The sequence below is a fragment of the Arvicola amphibius genome, chromosome 12 (genome assembly GCF_903992535.2).
Source record: "Arvicola amphibius chromosome 12, mArvAmp1.2, whole genome shotgun sequence".
NCBI lineage: Eukaryota > Metazoa > Chordata > Mammalia > Rodentia > Cricetidae > Arvicola > Arvicola amphibius.
In genome coordinates, this window is record NC_052058.2 from 22,305,256 (window position 1) to 22,323,599 (window position 18,344).

The 18,344-nt window shown below is 44.8% G+C and overlaps 1 protein-coding gene across 2 annotated transcripts in view; it reads right to left on the reverse strand.

Annotated features, from left to right (window-relative positions):
• Cd244 (CD244 molecule) overlaps nt 1-18,344 on the reverse strand; it is a 29,176-nt gene that overhangs the window by 7,443 nt on the left and 3,389 nt on the right. Inside the window, exons 1-5 of one of the 2 annotated variants that reach the window (XM_038349185.1) lie at nt 16,037-16,271; nt 4,837-5,172; nt 4,473-4,748; nt 969-1,073; nt 135-289 (exon numbers count right to left, since the gene is read on the reverse strand). In XM_038349185.1, the coding sequence (XP_038205113.1) occupies nt 135-289; nt 969-1,073; nt 4,473-4,748; nt 4,837-5,172; nt 16,037-16,097 (933 nt within the window). In that variant the 5' untranslated portion in view covers nt 16,098-16,271. Of the gene's footprint in view, nt 1-134; nt 290-968; nt 1,074-4,472; nt 4,749-4,836; nt 5,173-16,036; nt 16,272-18,344 lie in introns of those variants that run through there. The other variant, XM_038349186.1, reaches the window with a different exon arrangement.

An 18,344-nucleotide genomic window follows, 5' to 3' on the forward strand; every position in this document is an offset into this window, starting at 1 on the left:
GGTACAGTACAGCCTGTGATGCCCCTTTTGCCCTGTTTTCATTATCTCTGCACCATTTCTTATCCCCTTCATCTCTTTGGTCAGAGCCAGGAAACTGGTAGAGAAAAAAAAAATGGAAGAGGGCTGAAGATCACCTCGAAAAGACACCCATTCGCTTCTCTTTGTTCCCTTCCATTTTCCTGGACATCTGAAAGAGATCCTGAGACCCCAGAATGTCCTATTTGATTCCTTCTGACTTGTGGGTTCTTGACATCTTCATATATTGTTAAAAATTCCTTAGGATCAGACTCTGTGTAAGGAGGAAAATAAAGATCAGAACTTCAGGAACATTATGAAAGTTTCCTGTCCAGGCTTCTGCTTCACAAGTCACCCCTCTACCACGGATGGTAAAGATCTTTTTTTTTTTTAATTTATTTATTTATTATGTATACAATATTCTGTCTGTGTGTATGCCTGCAGGCCAGAAGAGAGCACCAGACCCCATTACAGATGGTTGTGAGCCACCATGTGGTTGCTGGGAATTGAACTCAGGACCTTTGGAAGAGCAGGCAATGCTCTTAACCTTTGAGCCATCTCTCCAGCCCCCAAGGATGGTAAAGATCTTAAGAATGGCACTAGAAATCAGGCAGGTTAATGCTCTTGCTAGGATACCTAAAGAGCACAGTAGAGCAATGACCCCTCTCTTGACAAACATCCTCCACCAAGCTGGGAAGTCACCAACCAAACCAGGCACCTTAGATAAAGCAGTACATTGGAGACCATGCTGTAAATATCCTGAAGCCAGCACAGCTAGTGTGAACAGGAGGTTGCAGACATCGGTTGTCCTCTCCCACCCATATTCATACAAGCCCCAACACCTCTCCCAGGAAAGGAGAAGCCATGTGTAGAGCATAGCCCATGGACACAGGGTCTACCCACTGGTCCTGATGCTTCAAGCCCCAGCGCCCCTTCTGGGGTCTTTTACTCACGTGACTGCTTCCTCTTCTTATCCCGCACGCAGAAGCAAGTGACAGCACCGAGAAATAGTAGGACTAGAATAACGATGATCACCACAAGGGGCAGAAATGTGAATTCTGAGGGACATAGAAGGTAGGAGGACTGAGCCCTCACTTCCCCATATGTCAGCTTCAAGAACTATCCCAAAGCTCACTGTCCTCTCTCATGGGACCAGTCTCCTCGCAACCTATGAGTTCCTCACCCTGTTGTTCCTCCTCAGTTGGGTGACAGACTGGTCCAGATGACTTGTGCTACTTACTTACCTCACTGAGGTAATTTTCTTACCTGAAAGAAGGAGATAATGTTTTCTCCTTCTAGGGGCTAATTACATGGTCTGGTACCCATAAACATCTTGCATAGCAACAGTTACATCTATCTACTCTTTTTAACACAGCAAATATTCACCGCACACCTACTACTACAAACCTTCCATTTCTCCCTCCTGGTTCTTCCGCCCTCACTGCTCTTAATCTTTTGACCTTCTACATTTATCATTTGTATTATACATGGACTGTTATGTAATCCAACCAACAAGAAGAGAATGGGAAAGAATTTCAAGTTACAGGTGTCCACTAACGAGCTTTTCATAGACATGTCTCTTGATCTTAGCAGCAATCCTGTAAGGCACCTCTTATTATCACTCCCATTTGCCCAGCTGAAGAAACAGAAGCAGCTCCCAGTAAAGACACGATGGAACAGTGATGGTAGAGGCCCCTGAAGCACTGTCCCTGTTACTATATATACTTTACCTCATTCCCGCTGTTTTTCTGCCCGTGAATAATTTAGTTTTGTTGCCCCATTTTGCTGTAAGTTTCTTTTTTCTTCTTTTCTTTTTTCCTCTTTTTTTTTTTTAAAGGAAAAATTCTTATATAATAGGGTGGGGCCAGTTCTGGCTAATGCACAAAGTGGAACTGTCTACGAACAGAGATTCTTTACATTTTGCATAGGTTCTAACTAAAACATTGTATTTTTACACGGGCTTTCATCTGAAAATCTCTTTTAGAGTTCCAGAAACTTTGAGCAGTTAAACAAGTTTTGCAGAGACAGAAACTGCAAGTTTAGTTGCTTGAGGAAATTTACAATAAAAAAAGATTCTTTCCGTTATCTCAACAATGGCCAGAGCTGCTTTTTCCGAGGCAACTCTTAACCACAGTCACCTTGGCTACCTGGCAGAACTGTGATTTTCCTGATAGAAGGCAGAGGGTTGAAGAAGCGGCTGTCTGTCAGGGCCATCTCTAACCCTCTCAACAGAGGCAGGCTCCTATTGACATGGAAAGAGAGTCCAATGGGCAGTTGTAAACGACCAGAGTCATCTCCTTGAACTCTGCATAGTCAAGTCCCAGCAGAGACTTGAGCTGCTTTCTCTCTGTGTAGCTTTATGTTTTGTTTTGTTTTTGTTTTTCAGGACAGGGTTTCTCAGTAGTTTTGGAGCCTGTCCTGTAACTAGATCTTGTAGACCAGGCTGGCCTCAAACTCACACAAACTTACTGGCAGAGAGATTCTATACGTTAGTTTATGATTTCCATTTTCTCCTTCAGTATCTATGCTTTGAGTTAATACAGTTCAATCTGTTGTTTCACAGAGGGCTTCCTAGCTTGGAATTCCTACTGCATTGACTCCCTATTCCCCCAGCAGTGAGGTTCTGGAGGCTAAGAATTGGGCGTTTTTTCTAAGGCTACTTGCAAAGGATTTGGGATCTCCACACTCACTTGGGATCTCCCACTGAAGGGTCCTCAGAGGCACAGGCCACTGGATAGAGAACATACAGGGGGCTGTATTTCCTTGACAACTCCACCCACAGCAATGCCAGTCAGTGCTCCTCGTGCCTAAAGTGGATGGCAGTAGACCTCCATCCAGAATCCAGGCTCAAATGTGGTGCACGGAATACTTCAGGTCCAGGCCTGTGGGAACGCAAGCAGCGCTCCAGAAAAAGGTTCTGAGGACCTATTCCTTCTGCTCTTTCAGTGTTTTCCTCCTCTGAAAAGGAAGAGATGTTCCTGACCCCAAGATAAAAAAGTACACTCCATGAATTTAAACTTAGCACTGTGAAAACCCAAACCCAAAGTAAAGAGCTTCACATATTTCCTGATGCAAATTTAAGAATAGAGACTCTGAGGGTTGGGTTGGGTTGATTGGGTCTGGTTAGAGTGGTGGGGATTGTGTAGGGTTAGGTTGGTTGGCTGGCTGGGTTGGGTGGGTTGAGATAGGGTGGGATGGGATGGGCATTTTGGGTGGATTGTATAGGGTTGGATCAACTGGGTTGGGTTAGGTTGAGATGGTTGCAATGAGTTTGGTTCAATTAGATTGGGTGATTTGGGTGAAGTTTGGTGAGTTGGGTAGGCTGGGTTGGGTGGGTTTTGGTGGATTGTGTTGGGTGGATTGGGTTTGGTGGGTTATGTAGGGTTGGGTAGATTGGGTGGGCTGTGTAGGGTTGGGTTATGTTGAGTGGGTTTGTAGGACTGAATTGATTGGGTGGGCTGTGGAGGGTTGGGTTGAGTTGAGTGGGTTGTGTAGGATTGAATGGGCTGGGTAGGTTGTATAGGGTTGGGTAGGTTGGGTAGGTTGCATAGTGTTGTGCAGATTGTGTTGAGTGGTTGGTTGGATGGGTTGTATAGGGTTGGGTTTGGTTGTGTGGGTTGTATGGGGTTTATGGATTGTATTGGGTGTACTGTATAGGTTTGGGTGGGTTGTATTGGGTGGGTTGGCTTTGGTTGGATGGGTTGTATAGGATTGAGTTGGGTTGAGTTGTGTGGGTTGTATGGGGTTGTATTGGGTGAACTGTATAGGTTTGGGTGGGTTGGGTTGGTTGTGTAGGGTTGGGCGGGTTGTATTGGGTGGGTTGGGTTTGGTTAGATGGGTTGTATAGGGTTGAGTTGGGTTGGGTTAAATGGGTTGTATAGGGTTATATGGCTTGTGTAGGGTAGGGTGGTTGTGTATGGTTGGGTTGGTTGGGTTGGGTTTAAACTGGATTGTTTTTCTTACAATTGCCCATGCTGAAAGCACACTAAGCCTTTATCTAACAAAACGTGATAGAACCTTAACTCTGGTAATTTAGGATAAGCCATAAATGCAGAATTCTTCTAGGTACATTGTCATTTTTCTACTGTCCCCACTGACAAGGTTACTGTGGTACAGTGATAGTACCTCCCAGAAAACTCTCCAGTTTGAGGTAAGACATCACTTGGGAGAAATCAGTTCTCTGATCTCTCAAATTAGGAAACTAATATTCAGGGAATCTCAAAAGACACTAAACAACTACATATTCCACATTAGGATGGAAAACTATGGTACTATTTCCACTAGAAGAGGAAGATACAAATCCTCCCAGGCTAAGACAGGCTTGTGCCTCTGAGATGCCAGCTGCCTGCTAAGGAAGGAACCAAGGCACTCGGTCAGAAGGCCAAGCAACCTGATACCCAGGTCTCTTGTGAGTCTTGATGTGGAATCCCTGCTGTGAGCCAAAGTGCCCCACTTACTTGGAGGGACACTGTGACAGCCCTGGCCAAAGTTCTGTGTGTCACTTGCCCAGCTGGCTTTGTTGCTAACATTGCAGGTATATGTGTGCAGGCTGCTGGAGTCAGTCTGGTTCTCCAGGTAGGTAAAGTTCCTTTGTGCTGAGATCAGCTTGCTCCCTCTGTACAAAGCAAAGCTCACATTGTCATCCTTGGACACAGAACAGTACAGAGACAGTTGACAGATCCCATCAGCCTGGATCTTCCACTCGCCCTGCAGGTCAGGGTTCTCAACGTGATCTAGAAGCAGAGATTCTGGTCAGAGGGTTCTGGAAATACAAGTCCTACAAGAATCAGAGGGGCAGAGTGAGCAGTGCCAAAAACTCACCAAGTATAAGAATACAGAATTTCTTAATGCAAATTCTTCCACTATAGATGTCAGTGATCTCCAGCTCATAACAACCACTGTCTTCCGGTTCAGCTGACTTGATGCCAAGAGCAAAATTGGAGGGATTAAAATCATGTGTACTATTGCCATGATTAGGACACATAGTTATTTCTTCATTATTATGAGGATAACAACTCAGGATCTTCATTTTTTTAGTTGAGTTATACAATAACCTGTTCCAATGAATGGAAACATTTTTTGTCTGTATGCTGGAAGGCCGCAGCCAGAGAGGATTTCTTGAGACAGCAGCCACATCTTCAGTAGAATCTGAGCAGCCTAAGAAAGAGAACATGGTCTGAAGGTGACTGAAAGAGTATGAGACCTGACTATTGTGGGCAGTTGCCTGTAACTTCCTTAAGCTAAGGATCTGGGAGGAAATGTGAGGAGCCCAGAGCCCCAACTGTCTCTACTTGTTCCCAACCTTTACCCTCTATTTGGGAGAAACTCACAGACCAACAATAACAGCTAAAATATTTTTTGAAGATTCACTTTTATTTTTTAAAAATATGTATATTCATGTGTGTCTGCATAGGAGTTTGTTCATGAGAGGGCAGTATTCAAGAGGCCAGAAGAGGGCCTTGGGTCCCCTAGAACTGGTATTTACAGACAGCTGCATGCTGTCCTGCAGGAACGCTAAGCACTGAACTCAGGTCCTCTACAAGAGTAGTATGCACTCTTTTTAAAAATTAATTTATTTATTGTTTAAAAGACAAATTTTTCTCATTTTACATACCAATCCCAGTTCCCTCCCCTCTTCTTGTTCCCTCTACCTCCTCCCTCACCCCACCCCTCATCAACTCCTCAGAGAGGGTAAGGCTTCCCATGGGGAGTCAACAAAGTCTAGCACATTGCTTTGAGGCAAGACCAAGGCCCTCCCCAGTATATCTATCTAGGCTGAGCAAGGTATCTCTCCAAAGAGAATGGGCTCCAAAAAGCCAGTTCAAGCAGTAGGCATAAATCCTGATCCCACTGCCAGTGGCTCCACGGACTGCCCCAACCATACAACTGTCACCCACTTTCAGAGGGTCTAGTTTGGTTCTATGCTTGTTCCCTCTGCTGTCAATCCAGAGTCAGTGAGCTCCCATTAGCTCAGGTAAGCTATTTCAATCACATCAGACAGAGAACTAATGTCCAAAATATATAAATAATTCAAGAAACCAGACATCAAAATATCAAATAATCCAATTTTAAAAATGGGGTAGAGAGCTACACAGAGAATTCTCAAGAGAAGAATCTCAAATGGTCGAAAGACACTTAAGGAAATGCTCAACATCTTTAGCCATCAGGGAAATGCAAATCAAAACAACTCTATCTTGCACCAGTCAGAATGGCTGAGATCAAAAACATCAAGACAGTTTATTCTAGAGAAGATGTGGAGTAAGGGGAACACTCCTCCATTGCTGGTAGGAATGCAAACTTGTACAACCACTCTGGAAATCAGTATGGCAGTTTCTCAGAAAATTGGGAATCAGCCTAGCTCAGGACCCAGCAATACCACTCAGGCATATACCCAAAGGATGCTCAATCATACTACAAAGACATTTGCCCAGCTATGTTCATAGCAGCATTATTTGTAATAGCCAGAACCTGGAAACAACCAAATGCCCCTCAACCAAAGAATGGATTTTAAAAAAATGTGGTACCGTTACTCAGCAATAAAAAACAATGACATTGAAATTTTCAGATAAATCAATGGAACTAGAAAAAACATCCTGGGTGAGGTAACCCAAACCCAGAAAGATGAACACGGTATGTGCTCATTCATAAGTAGAGACATAATACAAAAGATAACCAGCGTATAGTCCATGGCTCCAGAGAAGTTAGGTAGCAACTAACTAGTATGTTTCCTGAGAGAAACATACACGCATTCCCCTGAGAAGGGGAATTAGACAAGATCTCCTGAGAAAAGTAGGGGGAGAAGGGAGGGCAGAAGGGGAAAGGGGAGGAAGGGTTGAGATGGGGGATGGACAGAATGGGAGAGCAAGGGAAGTGATATCTTGATTGAGGGAGCCCTTATGGGACTAGCAAAAAAACTGGCACCAGGAAAATTCCCAGGAATCACACAATGACCCCAACCAAGACCTTAAGCAATAGTGGACAGGGTGCCTAAACTGGCCTTTCCCTGTAATCATATTGATGACTACCTTAATTGTCATCATAGAACCTTCATCCAGCAAATGATGGAAGCACCCCAACTTCAACCAGTCCAGTGTAAAGAGCGGTGTCTCCAACTTGGGAATGTGAATGGTTAAGTTCAGTCTTTAGACTTGAAACCTTGTACCGGACCTGACACAGTGAAACTTCCTTGCTATATATTCTCACAACCCCTACTGAGCCAATATCCATAGATTGAGTTACCAGAACCACCTTAGACTAAGAGGCTGAATGTTCCACCTCTCCTCTTGCAACATCAGGTAGCTGGGCAGGAAATGACACCAATTGCTGGGCAATGGGATAGGTTTGTCTTAGAGATCACTGACAGACCTTCACAGAGTAACCAGAACTTAGTAGAAACTGCACAAGCTAGACAAAGTACACACACACACAAGCCCTGCATCAGAAAGACCTAGGCACCAATGGACCCGACGAGTGTTTCAGCAGAGACATCACCTGGTGTGGACTGCATGGTGACCACTGGTGCTTGAAAAAGTTGCAGCATTTTGACTTTGTGAATCACAATTCTCTAATACCCTTTACTTTCATTTTTAATGATTCTCACTATCCTGCCTTTTCCTTTGGGAAATTTTGTGTGGGTTTTGAAGACTGAAAATGCATAAAATGACAGTCTCTCTAAATAAAATAATTCTTTGGAAAAAATCTCCATCACCATGGAACCATAGAGTGTGATAACTCTGCCTACTCCTATACAAGTTAACACCAAGCTGCCAGAAAATTTAGGTCAGTAACATATGCTTGATAAATAAGGTATATTTGATAATCAAGATTTATAAACCCCTAAGGTCTACTCAGGTTCACAGCAATGTTTGTCTAGTTTTGTTTTGCTCACTTTAAGCTTCAGCTATTTGGATTAAACTAAACCACACAAAATACTGCAGTACTCTATAATGGAACTTCTGATTCCCCGAGAATCCTTTTCCCAAGGTCAGGCATTTAGACAAAAGCCCCATTCTCTTGAGGTCTTAAAAGTGCCTGCTTGCTAAGAGAGGAGACATTCTTATCTCTGGCAAGAAGAACTTGTGGCTCTTCTGAGAACACATGATTCGATGCTGGTTTCCTCAACTCCTGATCACAAGCCACACCCAGCTCACATACCCCCTTTCTCCCATGCAACCCTTTGCGTGATTATAGAGTATAAAGTTGTAACCTTTTTTCAATAAATGGGCAGCCATCCTGATTCACCCCTAGATCCTGTTAGCTCCTTCCCCTGAGAATGTAGGTCCTCAAGGTTGTGAAACTCAAGCATGACCCAGGTTACCATCAACCTAGGTTGTCACAGACTGCTTTCACCAACACAACCTGACCCGGGGAGAGGCTTTTACCAAATTCTCATGAGTCCAAGGCCTTGGTTCTTAACATGACCAGCTCATGTAAAATATACATTCACTCAGGACTTCACTGGCTCCCTATACCCCAGTACTGCATAAACTGCATCCCAGCATTCTGGGGGTAGTGGCTGGAGGATCAGGAGTTCAAGACTGCCATTAATTATGTAAGGAGTTTGAAGTCAGCCTAAAACACATGAGACCTTCTCTCCAAAAAAAAAAAAGGAAGGAAGGAAGGAAGGAAGGAAGGAAGGAAGGAAGGAAGGAAGGAAGGAAGGAAGAAAGAAAGAAAGAAAGAACAAAAGAAGTAAACTTACCTTATCTCTAAGGAAATGCGTAAACTAGAAATGAAGGGGTAAGATAAAATTTTCCATGAAAATTGAATAAAAGAGAAGTAGTCACACTTGTATCATAAAACAGTCTTTAAGTGGCTACCAAAAAGTATCCTATGAATAAATATAACTAAAGGGTAAAAGATCTCCTTAATGAAATTTATGAAAACATAACAGAAGTTGAAAAGGTCAAAAGACTATAAAGACATAACACATTCTTGGATTTGAAGAATCATTGTTGTTAAAATAGCACTACTTCCTAAAAATAATTAATGTGAACTCTATCAAACTATCAATGACATTCTCCACAGAATTAGAAAAATTATTATGCAGTTACCTATGGCGGCCAGAAGAGGGCACCAGATTTCCTTTATGTGCTCAGCATTGCTCCAAGACTGGATTTCCTAACTTTAGCCCTTAGCTTAGTATTCAGTGCCCAAGAATTCCTTCTTGGGTGTTGGAGGGAACTTGTGCTGTGCATCTTTTAGCAGCATCTCTGGCCTCTGCCCACTAGATACCAGTGGTACCCTAGCTTCAGCCATGACAAGCAAAAGTCTTCAAACGTTGCCAAATGTGCCCTGGGGGAAACTGTCTTCTTTGAGAAACACTATTCTGAGCATTTGAGTGTACAGTGAGCAAGAAAGTCAAAGTTCTTTTCTCACGAAGCTCACATTCCAGTTGGGATGTAAACAAGCAGAAAATTTGAAAAGATTTCTCAGAGAGGCCCTAAGGGTTATGGGAGAAAAAGTTTTAATTTAAAAGGTGGCGCCAGAGTGCCTAGAGGCATGTGGGGACCTGGGGACCTCTTTAGATTCCTGGTGAGGGAAGACCTCCCTAAGGGTCAGGCTGAGAAGTGAAAGATAAGTTCCATATAACAGTTCATCATCAAAAGCAACGGAGCAGGAAGTCAAACAGGACAGGGACCTGGAGGCAGGAGCTAATTCAGGGGCCACGGAGGGGTGCCTGACTTGCTCCAGATGACTTTTTCTTATAGAACCAGCCGAGGGATAGCACCACCCACAATGGGTTGAGCTCGCTGCAATTGATCACTAATTAAGAAAGTGCCCTACGGTTTGCAGATAGCCCCGATCTTATGGAGGCAGTTCCGCAACTGAGGTTCCATTCTCTCTGATGACTCTAGCTTATGTCAAGTTTACAGGTGTCCATTACAGCAGACCTCCTTGTCAGCTTGACACACAAGCATGTCACTTTTCAGTTGGAACCTTTCCTATCACATTTATCCCCAAGACGGCATGTTACATGTCACAGTATAAACATACCTTTAAAAGTCCCACGGTCCTTACAAAGTCAAATACATTAAAAGTTCAGTCTCCTTAAAATATCCCATCTCTCTAAAAATCTCTTTTAAAAGTTCAGTCTTTCAGCTATAAACACCTGGAAAAAAATTAAAATTAAGGCAAATGTGTTCCTCAAGAGTGAAGAACCAGAGCACAGTCACAATTTGAACAAAACCAAACCAAACTCCAACAGTGTAAATAACTCAGTGTCCAATTATCTGGGCTTCACTCACGATCTTCTGAGCTCCTCCCAGGGACTTGGGTCACTTCTCCAGCTCTGCCCTCTGCAGCACACACCGCTGTCTTCTAGGCTCCAGCTGGCTCCACTCCACTGCTGCTGCTGTTCTCGGTGGTCAGCCTATGGCACTGCCGTCTCCCAAACTCCTGGGTTCCCTTGCTGCAGCTGGGCTACACTTCCACCAATAGCCCTCTCCTGGACTCTCTTCAGGGATTCCAGCCCTGGCACACAGTCTCAAGCCTCAGCTGCTCTATATGACCCCTTCGTGCCTTTAAAAGCCAGGGCCACCTGGTGACTCCCACCCTACCGAGTTCCGCTGCCAGCACAAGGCACAACCTCTACCCTGGCTTCAGCCAGTATAGGTCAGGACTTAAAGATACACTGTTGGCGTAAGAAAAGTGTGCCTTCCTCTGCAGCACGGTCTTAGAAATGGCTGCCTAGCGGAGGTGGCTGGGAGCTGCCATTAGAAGAAGAGCTTGGTGTCAGCCTAGTGGGTGGAGAAAGGAGGGAGGAAGAAGATTTTACAGGCAAAGCAGCAGCATGGGCTGAGCTGCCAGCACTGGTCTAATAAGGATTGTAGCAAAGCTTTCTTCCACGGGTTTAGAACGTGGAGTGACAGACAGAAATTTAATTTTTAGGTGTTTCATAAAACTGTGAGAGGTAGCACAGATATTGAAAGTTACTTAATCTAAAAGCATACAGTACAATAGATAATAATAAGTAAGCTACTGTGTAACCGGCAGCAGGCCAGAGCAGAGACCCACTCTGTTCTCCACTGTCACACAATTAAGTGTGGAGTGTACAGAAAACGGAATATTCTGTTAGTTCCTAAAAATAGAACGTGAGAGCTATGGTCGTTATTAACGCTACCCTGTACTGAGGGCAATTACTTAATTATGCCACTATTCTTTATTTTTTTTAATGCTGAATGGATTTATATACCTAATATGGTTTTGTCCATAAATAAAAGGGGTGATAAGGGGGCTAGCAAGATGACTCAGTAGACAGAGGTAGGTATATGCTGCCAAGGCTCACGACCTGAGCTCAATCTCCTGGACCCACGGGGTGGAAGGAAAGAATCAACTCTCAAAAGGTGTCCTCTGGTCTCCACTTAAGCACCATGTCTCAAGAACACACACACACACACACACACACAATAAAATGTAATGTTAAAAAAATTTTTTAAAGAGGAACCAGAAGCTGAGGATGTAGCTCAGTTAGTAGAGTATTTGCCACGAAGCCCTGGGTTGGACTCCCAGCACCGCATAACCTGGCCATGATAGCACACATTAATAATTCCAGGACTTAAAAGGTGACATTAGAGGAATCAGAAGTTCAAGGTTAGTGTGTGTGTGTAATTGATAGCTTCCGGGAGAGGGGAACAGAAAATCTGTTTTCTTCAATGTAGTGACACTGGATATATCAACCACACTCCAGGGTAGGACCCATACTCGAGTAGTTGACCAATACTCATGTGTGTGTATGTGTGTGCTGTTTTATTCGAGAGAGAAAAACATGAAGTTGAGTGGGTAAATAGGCAGGTGGGGGTGAACCTGGGAGGTGTTGGGAGGAAAGAAAGAAAATGATCAAAATATATTGCATGAAAGTCTCAGAGAATAAATTAAAATGTTTTTCAAAGGGGCAAAGGAACTCCTAGGACTTTAAGGGCTCAGCTGAGCTCAGAGGCCATGAGTTTACATCGGTTCTTTGGTGAATTTTCTCCTGTAGGTTGCTTGCGGTTTGCTCCACTCTTCCTTGAGAGGACTTTGGGGATCTTCCTGAGCCGGGAGAGAGCAGGATCCCAGGGCTTGTGAGTCGGGGGAGTCCAGAGAGGCCTACTCGGACTAAATGTTACAACTCCGCTTTATTTCAGGAGGAAAGGGGAATAAAAAGGCTGGGGACAGCAGCGGGGGGCATCACCTAATTTGTATTAAGAGGTGCACGCCTATCAAAAGGCTCCTATTATGTGCAGCAAGGGAGCCTTCCAGCAGGGATCTCTGTCAGGGTTTGAGCTAAAGATAAGTCAGGCATCTGGTTTTAGAGGCAGGCACCTAGTTTTGAAACAGCTTTCAGATAAGGTCAGTCCTCCACGCCCAGGGACATGCTCCAGATAAGGGCAGGAGGAGAGCCAGAAGTCTTGCTGGGGAGGGAGCCCCCCCCACCCCGTATTGCCAGAGTCTAGAGAAAAAGTTGCTAGGTTTATGGCAGACTGCGACCTCCACCAATCAGCAATATATCCCAACAGGACTCCATGGTCAGTGAAAGGAGAAAGGCAATTAATAGAGTTGGCGTGCACTTCCTGGAGGGGCCGAACAGCTGGGACACACAAGTATATTTAGCGGAAAGACAAGAACTGTGAGAGAAAGAAGACCTTAGTCCCCATCCCAGGGAGGTGTACGGTACACGGGAGGGAGAAAAGAAATGCTAATATGAAAAGATGAGAGAAAGAAAGCGTTACTTCACAAGTTCTTATATGCTCTGAGTGAGTTGAAAAGTACAGCGATTGTCAGTTCAGAAGAGAGTGGCCGCAGTCAGTTCCGGTGGTCAGGGACGCCACAGACCCTGCTGTTGCTGTTGCTGCTGCTTACAGCCTCGGGGGCTCTTTTCCGGTGGTTAAGAACGGATGAGGTAAAATATTAAGTCTATAAAAGAAGGACGGGGGAAATTTAATGACCTCTACTGCTGCTTGGGGAAGTGAGAAGCAAGCAGAAAGAATGGCCAAGGGCTCTGACACAGCAGGGGAGTCACCCACGCTGACACTCCCCAGGGATCAGTCAGCTCAGCTTTCTCCAACCTAGACTTACTGTTCACAGGGAGCAGGGAAGCCTGAGTTCCGGTGGGGGGAGGGAGGCGGGACGGGCGGGGGAGGGGGAGGGAGGCGGGGCGGGTGGGGGAGGGGGACGGGGAGGTCTTCACTGGGCTTGTGTTACCAGGCTTAGGGCAGACATAGCAGATGAGGTCAAAAGCTGGAGAGTGAACAGAGACAGAGAGTTCTTGGCAGGGCCAGCAGCAGCCAAGACAAAAGAGTGAGTTCCTTGCAGAGGCCACAGCCTACTTCCTTCTTCCTCTCTCTCCACTTAGCTCTATACTGACTGACCACAGCCTCTCCTTAAGCAAGCTGATTCTCCCCTTTCTGTCGAAACTGACCTAGCCTGTCTCACTCTCCTATTCCCAGTTCACCTAAGTATCTATCTTTCTCCAAGAGAACTACTGCCTTAGGCTTCTTAGGTTTTCTTTTATTTATTTTTATTTATTAGGACCAAGGTTGGTCCATGTTATCCAGTTTTCTGAGTAACCCCCACTTGGAAGAACTCATCATCTTCCCAGAGTCCTTCAAACGTCCCTTGACTCTTAGCACCAGGTCATCTTCTGCCTTCCCTTCTGGTTAGAATTGTGCACAGCTATTTTCCTGTCTGAAAGAAGCTCAAGGGTAAAACTGCTCAAAAATAAGATCAGCATCGGAGGGTGGGGGTGTAATTTAATTAGTAGGGTCCTTGCTGTGTTCCAAGCCAACCTGGGATACATGAAATTCTATCAAAAAAAAAAAAAAAAAAAAACCACCAGGTGGTGGTGGCGCACGCCTTTAATCCCAGCACTTGGGAGGCAGAGGCAGGTGGATCTCTTGTGAGTTCCAGGCAAGCCTGGTCTACAAGAGCTAGTTTCAGGACAGGCTCCAAAGTTACAGAGAAACCCTGTCTCAAAAAACCAAACCAACCAACCAACCAAACAAGCAATAACAAATAAAAGCACAGCTTCAACTGTTTCCTTGCAAAATTTTGCTTAATTCCCAGCACATAGAAAAGCCATAATGAATCTGTTTAATTAATTCACAAATGCCCTTTGTTTAGCTCCCGAGTGGCTTCCTACAGAGATTTCATGTCAAATGTCAAAGAAGTCACAAAGACACAGGCCCCTCGGCTTTGGCCTTTCTCTCTGTGGACTCCACATCATTGCAATTTCATTTCCTGTTTACAGGACCTCAAAAAAAAAAAAAAAAAAAAAAAAAAAGCCAATTGCCCTCCCTGAAGCAACTTGAAACATCGTGTACTACCTGGCTCAAGCACTGCTGAAAACAGCTAGGCAGCACCTGCTGAGTTGATACCCTTGACCTCTGTGATCTGACCCTGAAAATGTGCTGTTATGTGTTTGGAAAGGCTTACAGCATTTTTATAATAACGTTTTAAAACTTCAAATGTCCACCCATAACAGAATGAACAAATTAGGATGCAAACATGAGACGAAATATTACACAGCCTTGAAAGTGATAAGCTGCAGGTAATAACGTAGTCAAACCTCATAAAAATGTTAAGCAAAAGAAGCCAGGAACCCCTGTACCATGGAATTCTACTTACGTCCAGGCAAAACTAACCTGTGAGATTTGAAGTTAGAATATTATTTATATTTCTGGAAAAGAGAGTAGGTAATGATTGGGGGTGAATATGATTGTTCCAAAATTGTCCCCAAAGTAACTGGCTGGCATGCACATTTCTGTACATATGTCACAGTTTAATGAGCGTTTGTTGGTAAATACATCATCTGGCTGCCCCTGGAGTGATTCTTGCAGAGCTAGAACTCCTTTGGGTCCCTGAGCCAAAATCTCTCCCACACCCAGCTCCTCCCCAACTCATGCCTTGTTTGAGAGGAGGGGTGATGGGTAAAAGTTGAGTTAGAAAGACTCTGACCTGATAGAGCCTCCCTGAGGTCCCTTCCAGAGCAGTGATAACTAGTGCCAGTCCCCGAGGAATGCAAGGTCCAACACAAACCATCCTGGGGGACACCATCTCGGCCTTTCTTCCTCTATCTCTATCCTCACCCAGACCCAAAGCATCCAAGGGACTCACAATTCCCACCCCATCCTTTTCTTCAGAACAGGCAACCAAAAATCTGAACTCAGGGCCCCAAATGAACTTTGGGGCCCAGGTGTACCCTCCCTGTTTTTATGTGTCTGACTCAAGTTCTCATCGTAGTCCATCTCCGTGATTCCAGTAAAGTATGTGCCTATTCACTCAACAAACAGATTTTGAACACCTGCTCTGTCAGGCATGTCACGGCACTGTGCTGACAGCATGTAGCCCCCATACACATATGTGCCAAGGGGTTATGCAAGCATGATCCCCAATATCTATCATGTGGCTTAACACAGAGCTGCTCAAAACATATTCATAGGGTAGATGGGAACAGAGAGGAGGGTGTGAGTATAGAAATAAATATGTACTGAAGCTCTGCTTGTGCCAGAGACTATTCTGGATGCCGAGAATGCAGCATTGAAGAAAAAAAAAAAAAGATTAAAAGCCTTGGTCTCTAGGACCTTACATTCTAGTGGGGCTGAAGTAGACAGAAAATAACGTAAGCACTGTGGTATGTAAAATGGAGATAGGACATTCGAGAATATCATGTAGAGTGAAAGATCAAGAATTGCTGGCGCTCACAGTGGAGAAGGCAACATTGACAGGATGGTGTTTGGACAAACAGGATAAAAGAGAATCCCATGGCTGGCAATGAAGCTGCCCCCAGACAGAGAAAACTGGACGTGAAGCCTGAAAGCACACACCACTCCGGCTTTCCACACTTCACACGGACTAAAATCTGTGTGCTTCACAGTGGCCTACAGGACCTGGACCACCTCCTCCAGTCTCTCCTCTTGCTTCCTGAATCCCAGGTAACCATGTAGATGGCATAATTAGAGACTGTGAGTTCTGATCTTCCAGACACATACATGCACCCATGAGTCCATGACAGCCCCACCCCACACCAACCAGGAATCCTTACCGTGGCCCTGATGACCCCTGAGGAGCAGGAAGAGTGCAAGTAGGGCGGCTTGCCGCAGCATCCCCACAGAACAGAGCAGGCCAGTGGGGGCCAGAAGAGGCCTCTCCTCTTCGGGTGCTCAGATGTTACTAGGCTCAGCAGCTCAGTCAGTAGGACATGAGCATGGAGCAGAACTACCTCTGCGCCTGTCCAGCCACAATTTCCTCAACTCAAGGCTGTTCACTTCTGCTGTGAGCTGACAAGGCCACCGAGAAAGCCCTAGACTGGGTCTAACCGTTCCCACAAGCTAAGCTGCCTCCAGTGGGCGGGTGCTCAGAGTGTGCAGTGACTCACAAAACCAGCTGCAAAGAAAGCTTTAGCCCTTGGTCTGCCTCAAGCCTGTGTGCTTTATCCTCAACCCTGCTTGCAGTGTGGAGAGAAACAAACAGCCATTATCCCCGACTGTCCCAAACTAACACACATTGGGGAAGTGGAAGTGGGAAGGAATTTGTAGGTAGGGTGGTCTGAGAAGAAGACCCCTGAGTAAGTGGTTGAAGGAGAGGAATGCATGCGGTGATTTAGGAAGAGACATAAAGTTTAGAGTTCGCTGGGAAATATCTAACCAGCCTAGGACGTCTATGATACCAAATGTTCAGCATATGCAAATTTTGACACCTCCCCTTCCCCCTCTCCCCCCCCCCCCTGCCACTTTAACCTTCTCCAAGAGAGGATGTGAGCCCATTTGTGTTGTTTACCCCATCTGCAGCTGGATTCCATCCTGTAGAAAGCAGGCAGAACGATCCCTTTGAACTCCATGGACGGATGGAGATAATAGTACCCACCTTCCTAAGGACACTTTACTTCAAGGCCATACCTAGAGTCCATGCCTCTCTTCCACTTTTCCCCTTAGCAACAAATACTTGTGGTTTCCCTCCAAGTCCATCCTCTTTATCCTAAGGTCTGTCGCTAGACTGACCAAAACTGAGCAAGATGACATCGAGACTCTTGCCTGCCAGTGGAGGCAGCACAGATGCTCTGGACAAGACAATCAATTTGGAGTCAAACACCTGGCCTTGAACTCCAAATCAACTTAAGAACCTGTGTGATGCTGAGCGAATTACTCTCTGAGTCCTAAGATACAGTACTTGGGCGGGAGAGATGGCTCAGTCGGTTAAGGTAGTTGTCCTTAAGCCTGATGACCTGAGCATGATCCCTAGGAGCCACATGATGAAAAGAGAATCGACTCCACCTCTGACCTCCACAAGTACCCAAAATGTAAATGAGCACACACATGCAACACACAAATAAATGAATAAATACGCGGGTTTTTTTCTTAAAGATCAGCAATACTTGACTGTCCTCCAAGATAGTTTTTAGAATCAAATTAATAGCTATCCCTGAGAGTGTGTATATAAAACTCTGGTGCACACATATATAAAAGTGCATAATAAGGGAGCTGGAAAGATTGGTCAGTGGTTAAGAGCATTAGCAGCTCTTCCAAAGGTCCTAAGTTCAATTCCAAGCAACTACAAGGTGACTCACAACCATCTCTAGTGGGATCTGATGCCCTCCTCTGCAGATAGAGCAGTAATAAAGAGCACTCATATACTTAAGATAATTAAAATAAATATTTTTAAATGCCATAATAAACCCACTACTTTTGTATGTTAATCTTTTAAGTTAATAATAAGTAAATCTGAGTGTTTTTGTCCCATCCTTCTAACTCAGATCTTGAAATCTAGTCAGCAGTATGTTGGTATTAGAAAGTGGAGTGTTGGGGTTAGTGGTCAAGTTTTGAGAACAGAGCTCTCCTGTATGGATTAATGTTCTTATTTTAAAAGAAGGGGAGGGGATCCCACAGGCTCCAAGAATCCTGCTCATTTTCCATTCTTTCTACCATGAGAGGACAAAAATGTTAGCAATCTGCATGTCCCAAAAAAGCCTTTGGTGCTGAAGGGATGAATATGCTCCCTAAAGAAGGCACTTTCATTCCCAATGAGATACAGAGGGGAGCTATTCTATCATAATCGCTCCCTTCATGACCATTAGTTTTACCTTACTTTGCCACTTTCTGGGATGGGGAGCTTCTGTGTGGTTTAGACATTTTACTATAAAGATTCAAGACCCTACAAAATTCCTGTACTCAGAGATCAGAGGCTTCCCCAGATCTCTGGAAGTCTGGGACAGAGGTTCAAACAAGGGTTTTGAAAATCGGCAGCCAACACGAGGTCAAAGGCTCCTCCGGCTCTATACTTTCACCCTTCCTTTTCCCAAATTATGCTTTCACTACTTTGTAGTGAGTTGAGTCCTCCTCCTCAATCCCACTTCC